Below are 21,910 nucleotides of genomic sequence, written 5' to 3' on the forward strand. Positions count from 1 at the left end.
TCATTGCCTTTTTAATATTTATTAGTGTATTACAAAGTTAATGGAATTCATTGACAACACATTTGTACTTGGCATAATTTGATCAATTTCATTCCCCAGTACCAAATCCTTTCCTTGTTTTCCTCCTCCCTCCCCATTTTTGCTCTTTTAAGGTGATTTTTATACATTGTGTAAAAAGGTACAAATTTCTTTTTATTACAGTTTTGAGATTTGCTTCCACTACACATATAGTCTGTGATGAGTAATTAATAACTGTCCTCGCTACTACGAAGATTGTCTTATTTTAACCATTAGGACATATTTCACAGGCTTTTCTAGGTGATTTATCAAAAAGCTTCTTGAACCTGACTTTGCTTAGACTATAAAGATATGAGTACCTTATTCTCAGCAACCATCTCTTGCAGTATTCAAAGAAGAACATGTCTCCTATTTTAAAAATCAGCAATTTTATTATATTATCTCAAATGCAGACCTAATAGAGTCTAATGTGGACTTGGCTAGACAAGAGATAAATGACCTAGCAATGAAATCATGACACATGTGACAAATGCATCACATCCCTGCACTATGCCTCCTCCCACCTAGGATACGATGATGCTCCACTAGGAATCTCTTATTTACCAGCTAGAAGCAGAGCTTTCTTAAGAACAGACTGTCATGAACAGATATTTAGTGTGACAGTACAGAAAATACTTGCACACATCCACCAATACCTGCTCTGCCTGTTGGATAATCTCTAGTAAAGAATGACCATCTTAGTCCTCTAAACTTCTAGTTTGTTGTCCAAAAGACTCAGTGACATTCTTGCTGCTTAAAGGGGCTGGAGCAAGTCTAATAACAAATATAGAGGAATGTGCCTTTTATTTTTCTGGCTTCTTTTGTTAAATCTAAAAGTAATTGCTGTTTCCTTTCCTAGATAGCAAGGTTTGAGGTCATTTAGATATTTGTTAAGATAATATGCAGCAGGATATTATGAGGTATTTTTTTCTTTAGGAAACCACTTTCGTGGTTCTTTTTTCACTTATACCAAAAAAAAAACAAAAAAAACAAAAAAAAAAAACTGAGGAAAGACAGAGGATTAATTCTTTTATGTCTAAGATAATACAAGATACATAACCAGAAAAAATTAAAGGGATTGTTATTTCTGGGTATGTCTGGGTGTTCCTGAATGAGATTAACTTTTTAGTCTTTTTTGTAGAAATGGGATCAACCCAGGGCCTTGTACATGCTGGGCAAGGGCTCTACCACTGAGCTGCATCCTCAACTCTTTTTTACTTTTGTTTTTGAGACAGGGTCTTGCCAAATGGTCCAGGTTGGTCTTGAATAGCTAGGAATCCTCCTGTCTTAGCCTCCCCACTAGCTGGGATTACAGGCAGGCAAGTAGTGCCATACCTGGCAGAGATCAGCATTTGAATTGGAAGAGTATGTGAAGCAAACTGCCTTCCCTAATGTGGGGGAACCTCATCCAGTTGGTTGAAGATCTCAACAAAATAAAAGTCTTAGTAAGAAAGAGCTGTTTTGTTCATAGTCAAATGGAGCATGTGGTTCCCCTCCCCAACCACAGCTTCCTCCACCATCAACATGCACCACCACTATAACAAAATCAACAAACCAACATTTATACACCATTATCAAACAGAGTTTATAGTTTACATTAGGGTTCACTCTTGGTATTATATATTATATGGGCTTTGATAAATGCATGATGACATGTATCCACCATTACAATAACATGTTGAATAAATTCACTGCCTTAAAATCCCCCTGTTCTCCATCTATTTCCCCCTCTCCCCATCCCCTAACAGCTGCTAACTTCACAGTTTTGCCTTATCAGAATGTCATACAGTTGGAATCATGTAGCACGTGTGTCATCTTATCAGACTGGCTTCTTTCACTTAGTAATAGATATTCAAGTTTCCCCCATGTCTTTACATGGTTTGCTAGCTCATTTCTTTTTATCACTGAACAATATTCCATGGTATGGATGTGCCAGTTTACCTATCCATCTATTCATCAAGGTGGTTGTGTACTTTGGCAATTATGTTCAATATTTGTTAGAGAATATCTTTAACTAATTAGAATGAAAAGAAAAATAATGATGCCATGTATTCAAAAATAATATTGATAGGAATTATTAAAATATTCTTGGAAGTTTCTTTTGATATCTAGAAAATGACAAAAGTATTTTCAGGAGGAATTCTAGTCAAACCATATAGTCAGACCATATATTATCTAACAAAGAAGTTTAAAATATATTTAAAAATAGAATCACATACTTATCTATATTGTGTACTGTCTATATTAGTGTTCTTCAAAGTAGGTTGTCTGGGAACTGTTCCTTAAACATCCAGGACAAGTTAGAAAAGGGATCTGTCAACATTCTATTACCATACTACCTGAAGTAGTCAATGTATAAAAAAACAAGGGTTATTTTGGCTCACAGTGTTAGAGTTTCTAGTCCTTGATTTGTTGGTCCCATTCCTTTGAGCAAGGCAGTGCATCTTATGGAAGCACATGATAGAAAAAAACTGCTTACCTCATGAGCTAGGGAGCAAAAGAGAGAAGGGCCTAGGCATCTCCTGCAAGGGCATGCCTGAAATGTCCTAAGGACTTCCCACTAGGTTCACTCCCAACAGCAATGTCATCAGCCTGGGGACTACGGCTTTAATGTATGGGGCTTTGGGGTAACTTCAACATCCAAATTATAGCAGAAACCTTTACCAGGACTCAGGTGAACTTACATTGACTAGCACGCATCAATAGTTTGTTATGTTACCCCCTTTGGCTTCCTCTCCCACCAATCTACTGAAGCCACTTTGTTGGGTTGTTCTGAATCCTCCTTGATCTTCTGCAGAGCATGGCTTTCTCATGAAATTCTTTTTCTGGCTTTGATTAAAATGTGCATACTGCTTATGTTCATGCATCTTCAATTCTTCTTCATGTTCCCTTTGACCATTTTCTTGTTATCTCTCTGTCACCTGAGTAAAAGCATCATTTTGGTCTGATCACAGACATGTTTTAAAACTTAACTTTCTCTTTTCCTCCCTCATGTGCAATCTTGTATGTTCCCGAGGTCTCAACCATCTTCTCGGTGAAGATGGTGCAGTGATGATGTTTTGTAGATCTTGCAGCATCCAGTCCAAATATTTGTGCACATAGTGAATGTGTAAGTGAATTTCTATGGGATTGTGATGGTGGTAAATTATGTGCACCATTTGGCACTAATATCCACCATGCAGTTAATTGGGTCTTACCACATTAAGAAGTGTAATAAAAAAGCACATTTATTCTTGAAGTAGCAATAACTACTATATTGAAAACATTATTTAATTTCATTTACTTGGTTTTTAATTAAATACTGAGTAAAATCTAAGAAAATTATTGTAAATATTTGAGAAGATATTTAAAATAAAAATGTTAGAAGTAAATTATTTCATAGTTGCACAGAATGAAGTAAATTTATCATCAGGAAGAGAAGACAACAGGAATAAAATGATTCTAATACCTGAATTTTTACCTTTTTCTAATGTCAGGAATTTGTTTATTTCAAAATTCTATTAAATACTAACAGTTTATAGATGATTACACTCTATAAACTAATTATTTGCTTGATGTTGATGTTTTTGTCCCAAAACTCAAACAGAAAAGAAAATATAATTTTAAAAACAGCATACATCTGAATCATTTTCTCATAGCATGGTTAATTTACCCATTAAAAGCTTTCTTAAGTGTTAATTTTTCTTCTCAGAGTTCTTCATATTTTCAATTATGATAAAATCAGATTCTTTAGCCATACTCTAATTTCTAATAGACCTTGTTCTATTTCTTACGATTTCTGTAAATGGATTTTATAAAATGGGATGTTAACAAAAAGTATGCATTTGACAGAAAATAATGATCAGCTTACCACGTAATGCATAATTCATATCATAAGAATGATACTGAAGTGCCTCTGTGATCAGTAGGATAAATTCAGACGTCAGAGAAAGAAAGGAACACAGCAGTGTGCAAACACACAAGAATTAGCAATGCCGTGTTTTTTACATTAATGCTGCATAACCATGGGACTCAGGAGTGCTTGTTTGGCCTCAAGCAAAGTAATTAATCACAGGACAGGCTGGGCAAAATTGGCTGTGGAAAATATTGAACATCATGGGATTTAATTTTAGTGACATTCATGCACCAATAAAATAATTTCAGAGTAATGCTTTGCTATTTAGAACAGCAGTAGGTATTTATATGCTTACAGTAACCATCAAAACAGTAAAATAAATTACTGTAGGTATTGAAGAGGTTACTTTTTTTTCTGAAAAGGAGATTTGATATGTTACTGTCTGCTAACAATTAATTTTTGAGGACTGTCCTAGGCAGACTATGGCAATATTCCTGCAGAACAAATGAATGAATCCTTAATTACAGCATCGAGTTCTGAGACTATTCAGAATATGGCCAGAAAGCTGAGGCATGGGGTCTGAATGAAAGACAAAAACTGACTATTAAAAGTCCTATAATATTCATATAGTATCTGAAAGTTAGTTTACAAGCAGTTTTATTTGTATTATCAATTTTATTTTAAAGTTAATTTACAGAAAACATATGGAAGGTCTGCAGAATCAGTAGAGATTAAGAAACAGGCTAAGAATAAAGGCAGGAGGCTGCAGGCTGGGGGGCTAGGAGCAAGGTAACTGTGGAAGTTGTGCTGCTGCTTATCCTTAATGCAATAAACACTGTCTGCAGGTGTGAGTTCTGAGAATCAGAATGTTCATGAAAAGCCTATAAAGTGACTAAAGAGCAAACAGTATGAGTTTGACAATGATTTCATTTATGTTTTAATGTCAGCTTCAGGTACTTACAGGACACTCTCTTAGAAAATAAGACAAACGAATATATGAAACAGGACACACACGCATGCGTACAGTGGGTGCTCCTGGGGAGAAAATTCTGGGGAGCGGATTGGTGAATGCCCACCAGGACAGAACAGCACAGCAAGAAACCAAGCAGACTACAACCGGGAGAATGAAGGTGGAGAGACTGGTGCACCCGGCACTGTAGTGAGCTCTGAGGAGGCAAAGAACAGAACAGCACACAGCACCGTGGCTTCAACCTCGAGGACTTCAAGAAACCTCTTCATGCACACAGCCTTCTCGTTGCTCCCTCAAGGTTACAGCTTCCTTCAAAATGCCTTGCGGCTGCTCTTTTCCCAGCATCCTCCATCCCTCAGGTCTGTGGGCAGCATAAACATCTCCTTGCTCTCACTGCCCCTGACCCGAAGCTGGGGCCTTATGCATGTGTCATTCCTGTCTTTTCTCTCCTTCGCTGTCAGTTCCACCTCCTCTAAACCATTCCTAAGCACATTCCTCTTCCCCCTAGCCAACTGCTCCTCACTTAGTTCAGAACACCATCAGCTCTTTCTTAATTGCTTTTTCAGCTCCTAGTATGAATTATTTAAATTTGAACTTTTTTTATTTTTAAAATAAAGATCATAATATTAATATCCAACTTAAGGTTTCTTCAGAGGATGAAATGAGTTGATATACATAAAACATTTAGAATAAGGGCCTAGAGCATAGTAAATGCTCAATTAATGTTAGTTACTATTAATGTTATTATTGATTGAGAATGCCCAGGGATAAAAGCAAGGCTTGAGCCTAAAACACCATTCCAAACCTCAAACACCTGGCAGCAATTACATTATGTAGCAGTCATCTGTTCACTTATCTGTATCTCCCAAGAGACTATGAATCCATTCAGTGTTTAGAAAATAGCAGGTATATAACAAATGCTCATTGAATTGAAAAAAAAAGATTTATAGTTATACATTTTACATATTCATTTAATAGACTTTTATGCCATTCAATCAAGTAATGACTACAGAATATGATTACAAAAATGCATGGCACATAGGTTTTTTTTTTTTTTTTTAATATCATGGCTTTATGCCCTTCTCTCAAGTCTAAAAATTACATAGGCAGAAGTACACTGAGGCTCTAACAGAAAAAGAAGCTCAAATATTTAACTTTCCAAAATGTCATATTTGAATCACTTTACCAACACATATATGAAGTTACATTAGATAGCCAAGACATCTGCTTCCTTGGCCAGAAAGTGCAGGCTTTCATGGGATTTAAGCCAGAGATAGCAAATATAAAACAACAGCCTCCAGAACCTACAGGGTGGCCTGAAGCCCAGGGCTGCCCACAATGGGGCCCTGAGACTTATGTGATCCTTGGATCAAAGGAGCTTCCAAAGAGAGGGGGCAGAAGGCTGACTCACCCTCACCTCTTACACACACTCTCTAGATCTAACTCTCCTGCTATCTCTGATTCAGTACTTCCCAATTCACTTGAGTTCAAATGTACTCTTATGGGCTTCTTTAGTTCTTGTCTAGTCACAGTCCCCCTCAGAAACGTTACTGGCAAAGTGGCCGCAACCCAGGGTACATAATCTTCAATTCTTTGAAGGAGATAAAAGGGGTACCTTGCATATGATGTTAGGGAAATAGTAGAAGCTGGTTAAGAGCAGGCATTGTGGGGCTAGAGTTGTGGCTCAGTGGTGGAGTGCTTGCCTAGCATGTGTGAGGCACTGGGTTTGATTCTCAGCACCACATATAAATAAATAAAATAAAGGTCCATCAGCAACTAAATATCTATATGTATACATATAGAGAGATTTAAAATATCTAGATAGGTAAAGTTAAAAAAAAAAATCAGGCATTGTGAGGGTCAATACCGTTGTTGGCTGTGATAACCTTAGCAGATAACAGGGTAGACTGAGAGGCCAGTAGGAAGTTACAGGTACAAAGCAGAGAGTGCAAAGGCCCCGAGGTTCTGGAGAACAATGTTGCCACAACACTGAATGAGAAGGTGGGAACAAAGGATCAGATGAATGATGCCTAAAGGTCTGGAAGGTCACCCCAGGGGTGTGGCAGCAGACAGTGAGGTGCTCAGGAGCACCTAAGCAGAAGGTGGAAGTTAATCACACAGTCCTGCGTTATGATTTGGAAAGGAACAGTCTAGAAGAGGAGCAAAGATAAGTGGTTACAGGAATTTCTAAGAAAAGGGAAGGGGTGTCAGATTAAGAAAATGAAAAGAAGGGAAAAGGTGGAATCAGGTTATTCTGGCACATGGAAAGGTCAGTGAACCTGTGTGAAGATGAACTGACCTTTCTTCCCTCCTGCACACGGGCACAGCACAGCCAGGAGTCACAGGTTAGCCAAAGGAGAGAAACAGTCAATATTTATCCAAGGTCAGATGTGCATTAGACACTGCACTTGGTGCTTTATTTACCTTATTGTTCTCATTTAAATCTCTATATCAACCTATCCTGAGAGCTATGTTTGATGGTCATCAATTTAAAGACTTAAAAAAAAAGGTGCACAGAACTAAGATGACCTTCCTATGTTCATAGCATAGATGGTGAAGAGGATAAATCACTCAGCAAATGCTGTTAACGGAAAACCTGCTATTTGCCAAGTGTGGTGGGAAACAATGGGAACAGATAGATACAGTCCCTGCTGGATTCAAACTCAGACCTGATCCTAAGTCCATTCCTTTCTTCTTTCTACCCCTGCTCTGCACTCTTGGAAAAGAAGTTCCTGCTGTGATTCAGTTATAGCATTTGGCTAATGCCAAGCTGTGCCCACACTATTGAAATTGCCTAAAATCTTAATTTTTAAGTTATTATTTTTTACTCAAGAATGTGATTTTATACCTTTTAAAATGCTGACGATCACAGGAAGTCACAGTAGAGTAGTGCTCAACTGCTCATTCATTATTCATATTTTAAGCAAGAAAAACTGATGTTAACTGTCAGACCAATATAATAGGAAGGTTTACATCAAAGCTGGAGCCTGCTCACTCTTGCAGTCCCACCTTTCTTGAATGAGAACAAGAAGTACTTTAGCTTCAAAATAATTTTCCTGATATCAGAGTGTGGAGTACAAAAATTTAGTTTGTATCAAAGTACTTAATTAACTTCAAAGGATTACACTAGAAGGAAAAATTCAAGGATAATTTGCATATTTTAAATACTCAGGATATTAAGAATTGAAATTTACATGGAATTCTATCACATTAGAAAACATTTCTTCAATTTATAAATATTTATTGATCACTTACAAAGTATGAGGCAACATTATCATTGTTATGTGATACTGAGAAATTACTGCAACAGGATACTGTTTCCAGGCTTTTCCAGGGTTAGAGAACAAGACACAAGGAAACAAACATAATCTAGTTCAGGGCATGTGGCTGTTGAAAGACAGTTCTCCAAGCATCTCTAAAATTTTCTGCACATATTGTGAATAAATCAACAACTATCCTTTGTTCTGAATTCTATTTTCAAATTTGTTTCTATAGTCAACGTTCTTGGAACAGAGAGCGGTATCCAAGTCCAGAGCATAGGGAAGATTTGCTCATAATTCTGGATATAGTGTCTCTGCAGAATGAAGTGAGATAGTACTTCCTATCCAGTATGATGAAGACTCACTCCAGAGCAAAGGGTGGACATATTTACTACCCATTATGAAAGACTGCTGTTCCCTGAGCTCAAAGATCCTCTCCTATAGCACAGTTTACTCTGTGCAGCAACACAACCTGGTTCTTGTTTTTTATTGGTTCTTTATAATTATATTTGACAATAGGATTCATTTTGACATAATTATAAAAACATGGACTATAATTTGTTTTAATTTAGTTCACAGTATTTCCCCTTCCCCTTCCTTTCCCCCACCCTTATTCCCTTCCCTCCACTCTACTGACCTTTCTGTTATTTACTTATAGATTTTATTTAATTAGTGTCTTGCTCATGTACATGATGGTGAGATTCACTGTGGTATATTTATACATGTACATAGGAATATTAGGTCAGATTCATTCCACTCTTTCCCTATACCATCCCTCCTTCTTTCCATTCATTCCCCTTTGTCTACTCTACTGATCTTTCTTTTTTTTTTTTTTTTTTTAAATCACCCCTCCTTATTTTGGATTAACTTCCACATATCAGAGAAAACATTTGACCTTTGACTTTTGGGGACTAGTTTATTTCACTTAGTATGATAGCCTCCAGGTTCATTAATTTACTGACGAATGCCATAAAGTCTTCTTTATGGCTGAGTAATATTTCATTGTGTATATATACCATAATTTCTTTCTTTTGTGTCATGCTGTGGGAATATGGGTTCAGGAAAGTGGTGCAAATATGCTGATAATCAGACAACACTGTCCCTATGAATAATAAGTTGTCCTTGGTTTCTGACTTAGGGGTTCAATGTCTTCTATAAGCACATGAAACTGGTAGGCTGACTAGTTAGCTTGAGAGTTCTTGACAGTTGGGGAATGGTGACAAATTCTTCCCCTTCATGTATTCATGCCCTCTTATACCAATTCTGGGTGTGGTCATGGAATCTGCTTGGTTGATAGGACATTAGTAAACATGACACAAACAATCTTGGAAAGCACCTGTGCATCGAAGTTAGCCCTCTTTCTGTTCTTAGAAGTTAGTCACTATATTAAAAGTCTAGGCTAGCCTGTTTGTGAGAAATATATGGCCCAGTTTCCCTTATCACCTGCCAGCAGCCTATTAATCACCAGACATGTAAACAAGATCCTTCAGCCTCCAACCATTCTTCCAACTAACCACTAATACAAATCCAGCATAAAGTACCTGAGCAGGCAGACCTAAAAAAACTGCTGAGCGTCTAAGTTTCTGAATGGTTTTTAAGTAGGAAAAACAAGATTCTGGGGCCAGGTGTGGTGGAACACACCTGTAATCCCAGAGGCTCAGGAGGCCAAGGCAAGAGAATCACAATTTGAAAGCCAGTCTCAGCAACTTAGTGAGGCCCTGAGCAACTCAGCATGACCCCACCTCTAAATAAAATATTTTTAAAATGGACTGGGGATGTGGGTTCAATCCCTGGTACAAAAAAAGAGAGAAAAGAACGAAAAGAAAAGGAAAGGAAAGGAAAAGAAAGGAAAGAAGGAAAGGAGGGAGGGAGAGATGGAGGGAAGGAAGGAAGGAAGGAAGGAAGGAAGGAAGGAAGGAAGGAAGGAAGGAAGGGAGGGATGGATGCATACTAAGTACAAGGCAAAAAGTACTTCCAGTATAGTATCTACACTATAAGCTCCATTGAGTTCAATCTCTGTCAGTTAACTCCAGCATGTAGCAGAGTGCCTAGTAAAGAGTTAAATGCCAACTGTTCCAATTTTGCTTTGATTTCTCCATCTGAATAATCTATGTACAAGGTCATTTAATTTTCATTTTACAAGCGGGTTATAAGATTGAAGGAACTGTATGTGAATTCAGGAGGCACGTGGCTTAAGTGGAAAAAGCTTACTTAGGGGGAAAGACGCCTATAAATAAGCCCTTCTAGGTAGTATCTAGCAGTATGAGGCAAGTTAGTTAAACACAATGCACTCAGTTGCCTCATCTGCATAAGCAATTAATAAGGTTTTCTTCACATGCTTTCTAAAATCTATATTACAAAAGAGGCCCTCTCTGGGCATAACCTATCAGAGTAAGAAAGACATTGTGGAAGAGAAAAAAAAAGTAGCAACAATCACTATTAAATGCCAATAAGTGAAATGGTCTCTTGCTCCCAAGTGCATGTATCCACTCATATATTCTCTCTCTCTTTGCCTCTCTCTCTCTCTCTCCACCCCCCACAAAACCAAATCACTTCTCAAAATTAAAGAAAATGTGGTATATATACACAATGGAGTATTACTCAGCCATTACTAAGAATGACTTTATGACATTTGCCAGTAAATGGATGGATCTGAAGACTATCATGCTAATGGAAATAAGTCAATCCCCAAGAAACCAAAGGTTGAATGTTTTCTCTGATATGTAGAAGCTAACCCACAATGGTGGGAGGGATTGGAATAAAAGTTCTGTAAACTAGATAAAGAGGAATGAAGGGAAGGCAGGGGAGATAGAAAAGGGAAAGACAGTGGAATGAATCTGACATAATTTTCCTATGTACATATATGAATCCCACCATTGTGTATATCCATAAGAAGGGGGTCCTGATTAGAAGAAGATTCATTCCATGCTTGTATAAGTATATAAAATGTATGCTACTGTCATGTATAACTAAAAAGGACCAATAAAAAAATTAAATTGCAAACCCAAAAGGGAGAGACCTAAGTGGAAAGAAGTTAAGCACCAAGAAGAATATATTTTGGTCTATGAGAAGACAAAATTCATATAACTTAATATGCACACAATTCAAAGTATTTTATTGTTTCAAAAGCCTTCTGAATAATAAAACCTTTCTGGAAGATTAATACCTGACAATGTGAGAGTACATACATGGATCACTATATTAACTGAACTAAAAGGTCACTTCACAGATAAAGTACTTGGCTTCATTTTGGAGTTTTCATTTTAATCCCTACTTTTTATTTTAGAAATAGAAATTTCAACTAATAACCTCTTTTCCTCAACATTACTCAGTTTGTCACATTTAAAAGGATTTTTAAAGGTTTTCTTTTATCATTTGTCATCTTTGAAAATTCTCCATCACAGCTAGTTGACAATTGAGTGCAATTGGCATTGTCTCTTAACATGAAAAACAAAATCATTATGGGAAATATCCAAATCAACCAAAGGACTGCCATGAGTCCAGGGTAGTTTTTGTATCTTTTAGAGACTTTAGTGAGGGACATTTTTAAAGAAAATCACAATTAAATATATATTCCATGCATATAGAGACTCATTATGTTTCAAAAATACTGGTCTCTAATGAACGAAGAAACATTAAAAATGAATATTCGGGAATTAATACTTCAAAAAAATCTAGCTACGAATTTTCCAGGTTGTCCTTTTTATAATCAAATAAGAGAGAGAATAGCATACTAGTAAAGACTCAAACATGGCTTTCAGTTTCATATCCACCAATTAGGAACTGTGTGACTTATCATTTACTTTCCAACTTATTACAAATTATTTAACCTCTGAGATCCAGTTTCCTTACACATAACATGGTGATTTTAATAGTACTCATCTGCATTTGAATAATGGGTTTATGAGGATTAAATGGAGAAATGCATATAAAGTCCTTGATAACAAAAGCACAGGAAATGCTAAATGAATGGCACTTAATCAGCTGTAAACATACTGTACACTTTCATCTTTCCAAAAAGGTCAATCATAGCCCCACATATCATTTACAGCTGTAAATTGAACGCCATAGTTCTAACTAAACAAGACAGTATATCTTCCTTCAGTCACATCTGTCAACTTTCAGGTTTATGAGACCAATTGCAACTCTGTGCCAGGAGCGAATGTTTAGAAAACATTAAGAACATGTATAGAACATGCATAAAAATGTACAAAAAATCAGAAACACTACATATATTTAGGAACTTCTTTTTAACAAGTTGTTTTACAGATTTTTATCGTCCTTAATCCTGGACCATCCCTCCCCTGGCCCACATTTTCTAATGAGGGTAAAGTGCCAGATACCCCTTGGCTCAGATGCTAAGGGCATGTCTGTTCTCCATAGGGAAAAACAGCCAGATGTCCAGCCCTGGATGTATCTCAATGGGACCCAAATCTCATTTTTCTCAGGAAAGAACACAGGTCACCAACATTCACAATTCTAGAAACTACAATCTGCTCATGCTTGAGTAACTGATCAGGAAACACTGTCATCCTCTGTCTATTGATATCCTAAGAGAAACAAAGCACCTTAACTTACCCGGAAGTAGTCACTGCATGCTGCTAGGACTGCCTTATGAGCATGGAATTTCTGTTCCTCAGCAATCAAGGTGACATCGCAGAGGATGCCGTCACTTCTCTGCTGATTCAAGGCTGCCAGGACGCTGTCATTGTGAGATTCTGAGTGGCAGAGCCTCTGGCCTGTCAGCATTTCTTGAATACTACAAAGGAGAACGATCAAGTCAACTTTTTTTCTCTCACCAGCCCTGCTTCCTGGACACTATCCCATCCCTCTATCCTGATGGAGGGAACTTGGATTCCAGGGCACTGAGTTTGACCTTCATGTTCATACACTTTTAAAATCTCCTCTGTGTTATGTTCTTTTTTAAAAATATTTTTTAGTTGTAGTTGGGCACAATACCTTTATTTTATTTATGTTTATTTTTATGTAGTGCTGATAGGCTGATAGGCTAGGCAAGTGCTCCACCACTGAGTCACAACCCCAGTCCTGAGCTACGTCCACATTCTCTTTCCTCTGATTCTTTCCCTTGCCCCATCAGGATCTCTTCATCTCTCCTCCTAGTGCTCCTCTTTCTGAGTTTGTGTTTGTGTGTGTTCATCTGTCTTTCTCCAGCTTTGTAACTTGCGATGTCTCAAGACACAATACTTCATTAATAAATACAGGAAAATTAAGCAAATGCTGATTAGGGAAAAAAGAGCTACAGGTGGCCACTCCATGTAAAGGCAATTAAATCAGAGCAGATTATTGAATTTAGAAAAGTATGCATCACCAGGAAAACATCAAAATGAATACTTTTTGGTGTGTTTTTATATTTTTTGCAACACTGGGAATTGAACCCATAGGCATTCTGCCACTAAGCTACATACCCAGCCCTTTTTTTTCCTTTTTATTTTAAGTACAGTCTTGCTAAATTGCTGAGACTGGCTTTAAACTTGTGATCCTCCTTCCTCAGACTCCTGAGTTGTTGGGATTACTGGCATTCACCACCACGCCCAGCCAAGAAATGCCTTTGTAAATGAAAATTTAAAAAATTAAAATTGAAAGTAAAATCTGAGTCTTCAATGTCTACATGTGATCACTGTACTAGATTTATGAATGACTATACAATTTATTTTCCTGTCCATCTCGTCCAGTCACTAAATTTATCCACTTTCCCCTTCACTCTCTATCCCATCCTTAAACATTTATCCTTACTTCCTTTCAAAACTCTTAGGTGAAACTTTAGAACTTCCTAAAATAATGAAGAAGTAATGCCAAAACACAAAATGCAAACTGATTAACAGATAGCTATGGACAATTTCAGCTTGGATCAACAAAAATCTCCACAGTGCTCTAAATCTGGTAACAGGTACAGGATAGAAATAGGTGATCTTACCAGTGATAAGTTACTCCCAGGAGAAAAAAGGCTGTGAAACTCTGTTTCTGGACAGCAGACGCTTGCTAAAGCTGAGTAAAGACAGCATAAGGATGTTGAGCATTGTCTTTCCTGTGCTAATAATTCCTGCATCGAGTTCCTCCTTCTTAGTGTACAAGGGCTGCTCAGGGGAAGCACAGAGTGGTCCCCAGCCTTGCCTGCATGGCTGGTTTATTGACAGGGTTTTGCCCATCTTAGGTAACAGTTGCTTGGTACATTACATGAAGCACAAATCATCACCTTAAAATTAACCAAATGCTTTCCGTGAAATGCCAGAGTCGAGTCAGTAAGCCCTATTGGACATTTTCAACTGGAAAGCCTCAGAAATGTCAGAACTGTGGAAAGAGAATAACTTGACAGAAGGTGATGATATAGGAAGCTCTTGTGGGAAGGTGGGCGAATTGTTTTCAGTTGAAATGTGGCAGTAAGCTTTGAAATGGTGACTGTCACTGAACATTCATCTAGAAGCTCTAACTATAGGCAGTCCTAAAATCAGTAATTGAAAACCATGTTCAGAGGCATAAATAATTTTTATAAGTTTCTATGTAGAGCCTAGAATGAAGATTAATTAGCATCGTTCAGTTAAAGAAACGAGAAAGCAGAATAGTAACAGAAAAATTATAACAGCTAAGTAGAGCTTTAGGAAGTCTTTGAAAAATCTTTCCTAAAAGAATGACATTTTTATGTATCTAACAGACACACAATGCTTATACTATGTTCAGTGAACTCTTCTTAGTGATATATAATTATTAATTCATTCAACTTTCGTAATAGCCCTAGGATGCAGGTAGTATTATTAGCTCTATTTTACAGATAAGAAAACCAAAAGCCCAAGAGCAGGCATTTTGAAAACATAACACTGAGAATTATTACTTCTTTTGCTTAAAAAAAAAAATCTGTAAAGAAAATCTCCAAAATTTATGCCTGAAGGGGATAAAGGTCACAAAAGTCCTGAAAAATTTTATACTTATATTATATATAATAATCTGAAAATCAGTCCTTTAGAATAATATAAATGCATGTAATAACATGAGATAATAAATGTTTGCAATCATGCTTTAAAAACTTTAATTTTTGTGCTGTGACTTCAAGTTTTGGAGTAGAAGATAGAATTTTATTATTACAACTTTAGAAAATGTATTTGAAACTTTCATAAATTTTTCCCCTTTTCTATCATCTTAAATGCTAAATAAATGGATTTTTGAAATTTCACTTGCAATGGAACAGAACACATTAAAATAATTTCCTTAAAATGTTTCCTTACTCCTTTTCCAAATATAGTGCCACAATTCATGTCCTTATTATTAAGCCTAAATCAGTATTTGCATTTCAGATATCTGTTGAGAGCAAATAAATCTTGCCAGAAAAGAGCAGCTGTAAAATGAAATTTGGCAAAGAATAAAGGACTCCACTTTGAAACAATAGTAATGCTGTACAATTTCACAGGATCATTCAGCTTGGCTAGAAATATTCAAGCTTAAAGAAAACAACAAGCTAAATATTTAAGACAACACTTGGCACAAGATCGCAAATATTTTGGAACCAATATGTTAGAAATCCTTAAAAGCAGAAACAAATACTCCAACATTTGGCAAGAAATAAAGGCCTACTAATCAACAAGTCATCATTGTATTCTGAAAGTAACTTCCCATTCAACTCTCAGATGCAAATCTGCAAGACTTCAACCCTCCAGTGTTAAGGAATATATGGCCAATGAACACTGCAACAGGCCCACTTTTCCAAGTAATAATCATAAACCAGGAAGGAGAGGAATCAAAGACTGCAACATATCACATTTAATTAAGATGAGGAGCTGAAACACATCAGTTTTGTCAGCATCTATACCACACTAAATTGGCAAACTACACCCTCCAATTTAGAGGAATGTCCCTAACAATTGAAATGTGATGTTAGTGTAAAATCTACACAGGATGTCAAAGATGGTATGAAAAAAGAATGCAAAGTATCTCATTAATATTTTAATATTGATTACATATTTAAATTATTATAGTTTGGGCATATTTGGGCTATATAAAATATATCATTAACATTAATTTGACCTGTTTCTTTTTACCATTTTTTTAATGTGTCTACTTCAAATTATATATGCTTCCCTTCTATTACGCAGTTCCTAGTAAGCTATGTTCCCTATTTCTTTTCGCATGAACCTTACTAGAATTTCAGGTGACCCCAATCAGGCTGCCAAGGAAGATGGCTATTCCTATATCCTCAGGGCTGAACGTAGGCCCTGGTGCAACGGTGAGAAGCCTAGACTCCCTGAGCAGCAGATTGTTTTTTAATAACATCAGGGAACAACCACTTGATCAACCATATGTCAGCATCAGTAATGAGGAGATTAATAAATGAGGTCTTAGGGAATAGGACTATTCATGACTTTAAGCCTGTAACTTTCATTCTTGGATGGATGGCAAAAACTGATAAATTGAATGCAGAGCACGAAGTTCATAAGAGTGTACACCCTACTCACAGCAAGTCACTGCATCAGTGCAAGTCACTACCTTCATTTGAAAAGGTAATATTTTTGATCACAGAAATCCCACTGGGTCTCATTTTCATAGAATAAAATTTGACTGAGTTCAATCAGTTTCTAAGATATAAATTCCAAAATGGCTTTGTGGTTTTAAACATCTGCATTTTGAATTTTAAAATTTGACTGAGTTTCTGTATCTGTTTGCCTATTATTTATATATATAAGAATATGCAAGTAGTCTTCAAGTAAGGGTCCCAATGAGAAATTGCACTCTTAGATGTCAAAGATAGCCAATTAGCATAAATAGTCTCATTCCTTTATTTTTCTTTACATAAAGAATTCTATTTATTTAAGTGGGCAGGCTGCTAAAAGTAGTGGAACTTAATCTTATTTTTTTATGAAGCACTTTATAAATTTTTAAAATTTTATAATGGATAGCAATGACCATTATAATAAGCAAAGGCAATATACATGGAAAATGATTATGAAATAATGAAGAATAAACAGAAAGGAATTTAATTGTAAATGAATACTTTTGTATTGTCCCTTACCTCATTCATTCACCCCATAAATATTTACTCAGCTTGTAGGTAGCAGGGATAAAACAGTGAGCAAACCAGATGTGGCAGCCGCTTTTGTGGAACATTCAGTTTAGCTAGGCAGTTACACATTAATCAAGTAATCTGGCCTTCCTGAAGAAGTGATCCTTGAGGAGCAAGCTAAAGGACATAATAAATTACCCTGGTAAAAAGATGAGAGGGGGTGTTCCAGGCAGAACAGCAAATGCTATGATCCTGTGGAATGGGGGCGAATGGCCCTTACACAGTGTCTACAGATGGTTAATGACTGAAACCCTGAGAAAAAGGGAGAATCTGGTATAGGAGAGGCCAGAGCAGCAGAGGCTGGAGCCCACTCATGCAGGATATCTTGGTTAGGTTATCCTAAGAGTCATGGGAAGTCACAGAAAAGGTTACTCAAGCTGCAGTATCAAGAGCAGATGGGGAGACTGGGCTAGATAAGAGCATTTCTAGACTGCAGCTATAGTTCAGATGAGTTATGGACTTGCACTGGAGCATGGGAATAGAGATCTAGATGAATGGGTCTGAAAGCTATTCAGAGAGAAATATAGAGGCCTAGGTGGTGGATTAAATATGGAGGTGGGAAGGAAGGAGGTCACCATGAAGATGCCTACATTTCTGTTTATATCAATTCCCAGTGAAAAGGGATCTGAACTGCAGAGAAGATGATAAATTTGGTTTGGGATATGTTAAGTTTGAGTGGTCTTTAAGACTCCCAAGTGCACATATCAAACACATAGTTTGATTCATGGATCTGAAGCTCAAAACGAAGTCTTGGCTAGAGCTATAATCTATGACTCATTTGCACAGAGGGGTAGCAGAAGTACAGCTCTGTTTCAAGAACACACTTGATAGCCAACAAAGGTCACCAGGAAAACAAAAAAGATGGAATTTAAAGCACAGAAGCAAGATTGGGCTTAGTTGTAGAAAAGGATTACCCCTTAAATAGCAGGGAATAAATAGGTAGCCCACAAACACATACTAAACCTCCGGGCATTTTTGCTTATTGAATCTAAAGATTTTGTGAACTGATCTCCAATGGACAATGTAGGCATGAAATAGAGGTAGTTGAGCTCATCTGGATGTAAGAGACAATGAATGGAAAATACCAGGAATGTAAGAAATTAAGGATTTAGTAAGGATGACAGAATATAACTGGTTAAGAAGGGAAATGAGGGACTGGGATTGTAGCTCAGTGGCAGAGTCCTTCCCTAGCACCTGTGAGGCACTGGGTTGGAGCCTCAGCACCACATAAAAATAAATAAATAAATAAATAAATAAATAAATAAATAAATCAGAGACATTTTTCCATCTACAACTAATTTTTTTTTTAAATAAAAGAAGGGAAAAGGGGAGAAGAAAGATTTGATTGGGAATAGAAAGTAGCAGGGCTAGTAGATGAGACAGTGCAGTGAGATCACAATGCAGTCCTACTAATAGGGGTAAATAAATCAGCAAGTCAGGAGAGGAGGTTCTAGAAGCGTAAAGTGCTGGTGTACTGATTTCAGAAATGAAGTAATTACTGCAGATGACAAGGCCTAAGGTGTGACCATGGGAGTGGGTAGCTCAGTGGAAGGAGAAGAAGGTCTTAGGAGGTAAGCAGGATGAAGGTCCAAGGACCATAAAGCTCGAAAGATCTTCCATACTGATACTGAGGACCCTGAAAGGTTACAAGCGAGGTGCCAACATTCTCAGTGAATGAGGGAAATGACCTTGACTTAAACTAAGAAGGGGAGAGAATAAGAGAGCTGAAGAGTACTACCTTCAAAACAGCACATCTTTGTCATGGTCTTCTTGAACAACTAGTCTAAGGACTAATGATCTAGAAACAAAGCCATGTCCCAGGATGAGAACAATTTCTCCATCCATCCTTGAAATACATGGGATATAAGGAAATAGATAATGCTTCCTACTTGAGAGGGCTGTAAGAAAAGTGGTCCTCAGAGGAGGACAGGTCTCAGTGAAGTCAGGAGATAAACAGAGCTTTTAGAATGAGGGACTTTGATACAGCAGAGCATTTGGTCATATTGCAACAGTTCTACCTGGCGTGGTGGAGGAGTAAGAGGTGGGAAGAGACAGTTCTGTGTCAAAGCAGAGCAGGAGAGAATATTATAGATGAGATGTTGTACTGTAGAAAACAAGTGATGCTAGAATGGGCGTTAAGAAAAACAGCAATGGCAAACTGAAAGTAAACATCATTTTTGAGAATGCACACTGATCCTGGTAGTCAGAAATAAATGCCTTGGCTGAGGTGGTGGCAGACAGATAACCACAGTCCCTATGTGCTATATTGGTTGGATACTAGATCCAGGTAGGGTTTCTCAGTTGCAATATTACTGACATTCTGAACTAGAATGGGTTTTGCTGTGGGGAATTGTCATATATATTGTATGATGTTTAAAGGAATTCCTGACCTCTACTTATTAAATGCCAATCATATCCCCACTCCTGGAGATAACCCAAAATGTTGCTAGATGTTGCATACAATACACCCTCATTCCCCATTGAGCAAAACTGACCAAGTGCAACAGACTCATGTGGGAAGAGTGGAGGCATTATACTTGCTATAGCTATGCCAGCATTTCTGAACACATTCTTGGAACTAGTCACCTTTAATAACTTCAGAGTCATGGAAAAAAGCTGGTCTGATTATTTAATAGGCATGCCCAATTCTTAATATTAAAATATGCACTCCCCATCTTTATCACATCTCTTAATCTTTTTGACTATTTCCTTGAGGATGATGAAGATTTGTCTGCCGTGAGAATATTCAGATAAATGCCATGTGCTCTCTCTTGGCTCCTACTATTTCTAGAACGTGCCAAGCTGCTCCCTCAGTCCTCCAGATCTCAGGTCATAAAGCACTTCCTCAGGAAGGCATTTCCTTACTGCGTTTATCCTGTACTTTTCCTTCAGAGCATTTTTCACAACTATATTCGAATTGTTGCTGGTTTGATTATTTAATGTCTATTTATCCCATGGAATATCCATTTCATGAGGGCAGGAACCTTATCTGTTTTATTCATAGCTAGGTCCTCTGAACCAGGCAGTACTTGGTTCAAAAAGTATCTATTAAACAAGTGAATTATTAAAGGAAAATGTTATCAAGATTTTGAGGGTAAGCATTGCACTCTCCAAAGTGATTGCTTTAGAGGGGACAATACTCATATATGTGTTTAGTTTTCTGAATTGTTTAAAAAAAATCATATACCTTTATAGTGGTATACCTTTTGTTTGAGGGAGGTTAGTATTCCAAAGGAAAAAAAAATAATAGCATTCAAAGAGCCATGAAATTTCTTTAGGTTTAACAAACATCTAGGTAATAGTGTTTAGTCCTATGCCACCATACCAAAATCAAAAATGCTCTGATTGGTTGGTTTATTCCTTCAAATATGTGTTCAGCCTCTGCTTGGTCTGGAATGTGCACTATGAACATTTCAGGGCCAATAGATGAAGCAAGGACATCACCCTACAGTACATACCTGAGGCAGCGTTCGGACGGCATTCTCTAGCTGGGCTCCTCAGGGTCTCGGTCTTAGAAGTTTGCAGAGGAATCAGCAAGCATTCCAGCTGGACAAAAAGATAAGAAAGAAGAGCATATTGAGCTAAATGCAAAAAAAGCACATTCTGGGTCTTCCTGATGCTAAAGTTTGAGTCCTGAGGAGACAGGCCAAAAAGTTCCATTGTTGACATGTAATGTTCTGACACCATGCTCTTTTAATATGCAATGGTTCTAGATGTCATGAAATGTTTAAGCTTTTTCACATTATTCAAGGACTAGAAAGTCAAATATATTTGAGAATTAATAATATTTAATTAAAGATTGAATATAAAATAAAACATCGGGTAGCCAAGGGGGAAAACTGATTTGATAAAAGAAAGTTAGGATGATCTGAATCACTGATACTAGTTGACTTGTCCTTCATAGAGATTTTACTTCCCTTCCAAACATGATTAATGAAATTAAGTTAAATCAAGTACTTCTTGGCTAAGTGTTTACAGAAAGATGATTTTCTATTCAAGGAACAGATTTCTGAAAACTAGATGAAAAAAAATGACATAAAGAGGATGAAAATTAGCAGGAAATGAAGACTGGATTCTTACAGGATTAGCATAATTGAAATATGTAATAGGAAGCAGTTGTCAGGCTTTAAATGGCTCCTCAGCTATATACACTTACTCATTTACTTCCTGCTCCCACCCTTGTCTTGGTTTTAAATCATTGATGTATCTCTAAACAAAAAAATAATTATTTAAACAGTCTGGGACCTGCTCCATGACTATACTTTACAACTCTCACTAGAGGGTCTAGCTCCCATTTTCTAATACACCCAAGTAGCAAAATTAATTGCAATCTGGAAAAGTTAAATAGGCTTCCTTCTGTCTCAATTTTATTTTGAAAAGCGAAAACAGGGTGAAAATGCCTATGAAAGGAATATGCTAAACTGTGCCTATTTCTACTGATTTGTATAAAAAAGAGAGCTACAATTTGCAATCTGACTAAAATACAGGATTTGTTATATTGGACAGAAAACCTCAATTGGTATGATCATACTTCATACCATGATTCAAACATTTTTTTATACAATTTTGTATCTTTTAATTCTTATTTTTTTTAATTATGAAAGACAGGATATCTATACTTTCATTTATTTCTAATGTAAGTTTTGATAAACCTAATTTATCAAATTAGTCATTTTTAATTGATTCATTATGAGTAAGCAGCACAGGTGGTCAGAATGATT

General features: G+C 36.9%; 1 protein-coding gene across 2 annotated transcripts in view; it reads right to left on the reverse strand.

Moving 5' to 3' along the window:
• KLHL32 (kelch like family member 32) overlaps positions 1-21,910 on the reverse strand; it is a 186,638-nt gene that overhangs the window by 121,157 nt on the left and 43,571 nt on the right. For both annotated transcript variants that reach the window (XM_079147137.1, XM_079147136.1), the window contains exons 2-3: positions 20,648-20,735; positions 12,701-12,881 (exon numbers count right to left, since the gene is read on the reverse strand). In XM_079147137.1, the coding sequence (XP_079003263.1) occupies positions 12,701-12,881; positions 20,648-20,670 (204 nt within the window). In that variant the 5' untranslated portion in view covers positions 20,671-20,735. The remainder of the gene's footprint in view (positions 1-12,700; positions 12,882-20,647; positions 20,736-21,910) is intronic.

This window comes from Sciurus vulgaris, assembly GCF_902686455.1.
Source record: "Sciurus vulgaris genome assembly, chromosome: 7".
Taxonomy (NCBI): domain Eukaryota; kingdom Metazoa; phylum Chordata; class Mammalia; order Rodentia; family Sciuridae; genus Sciurus; species Sciurus vulgaris.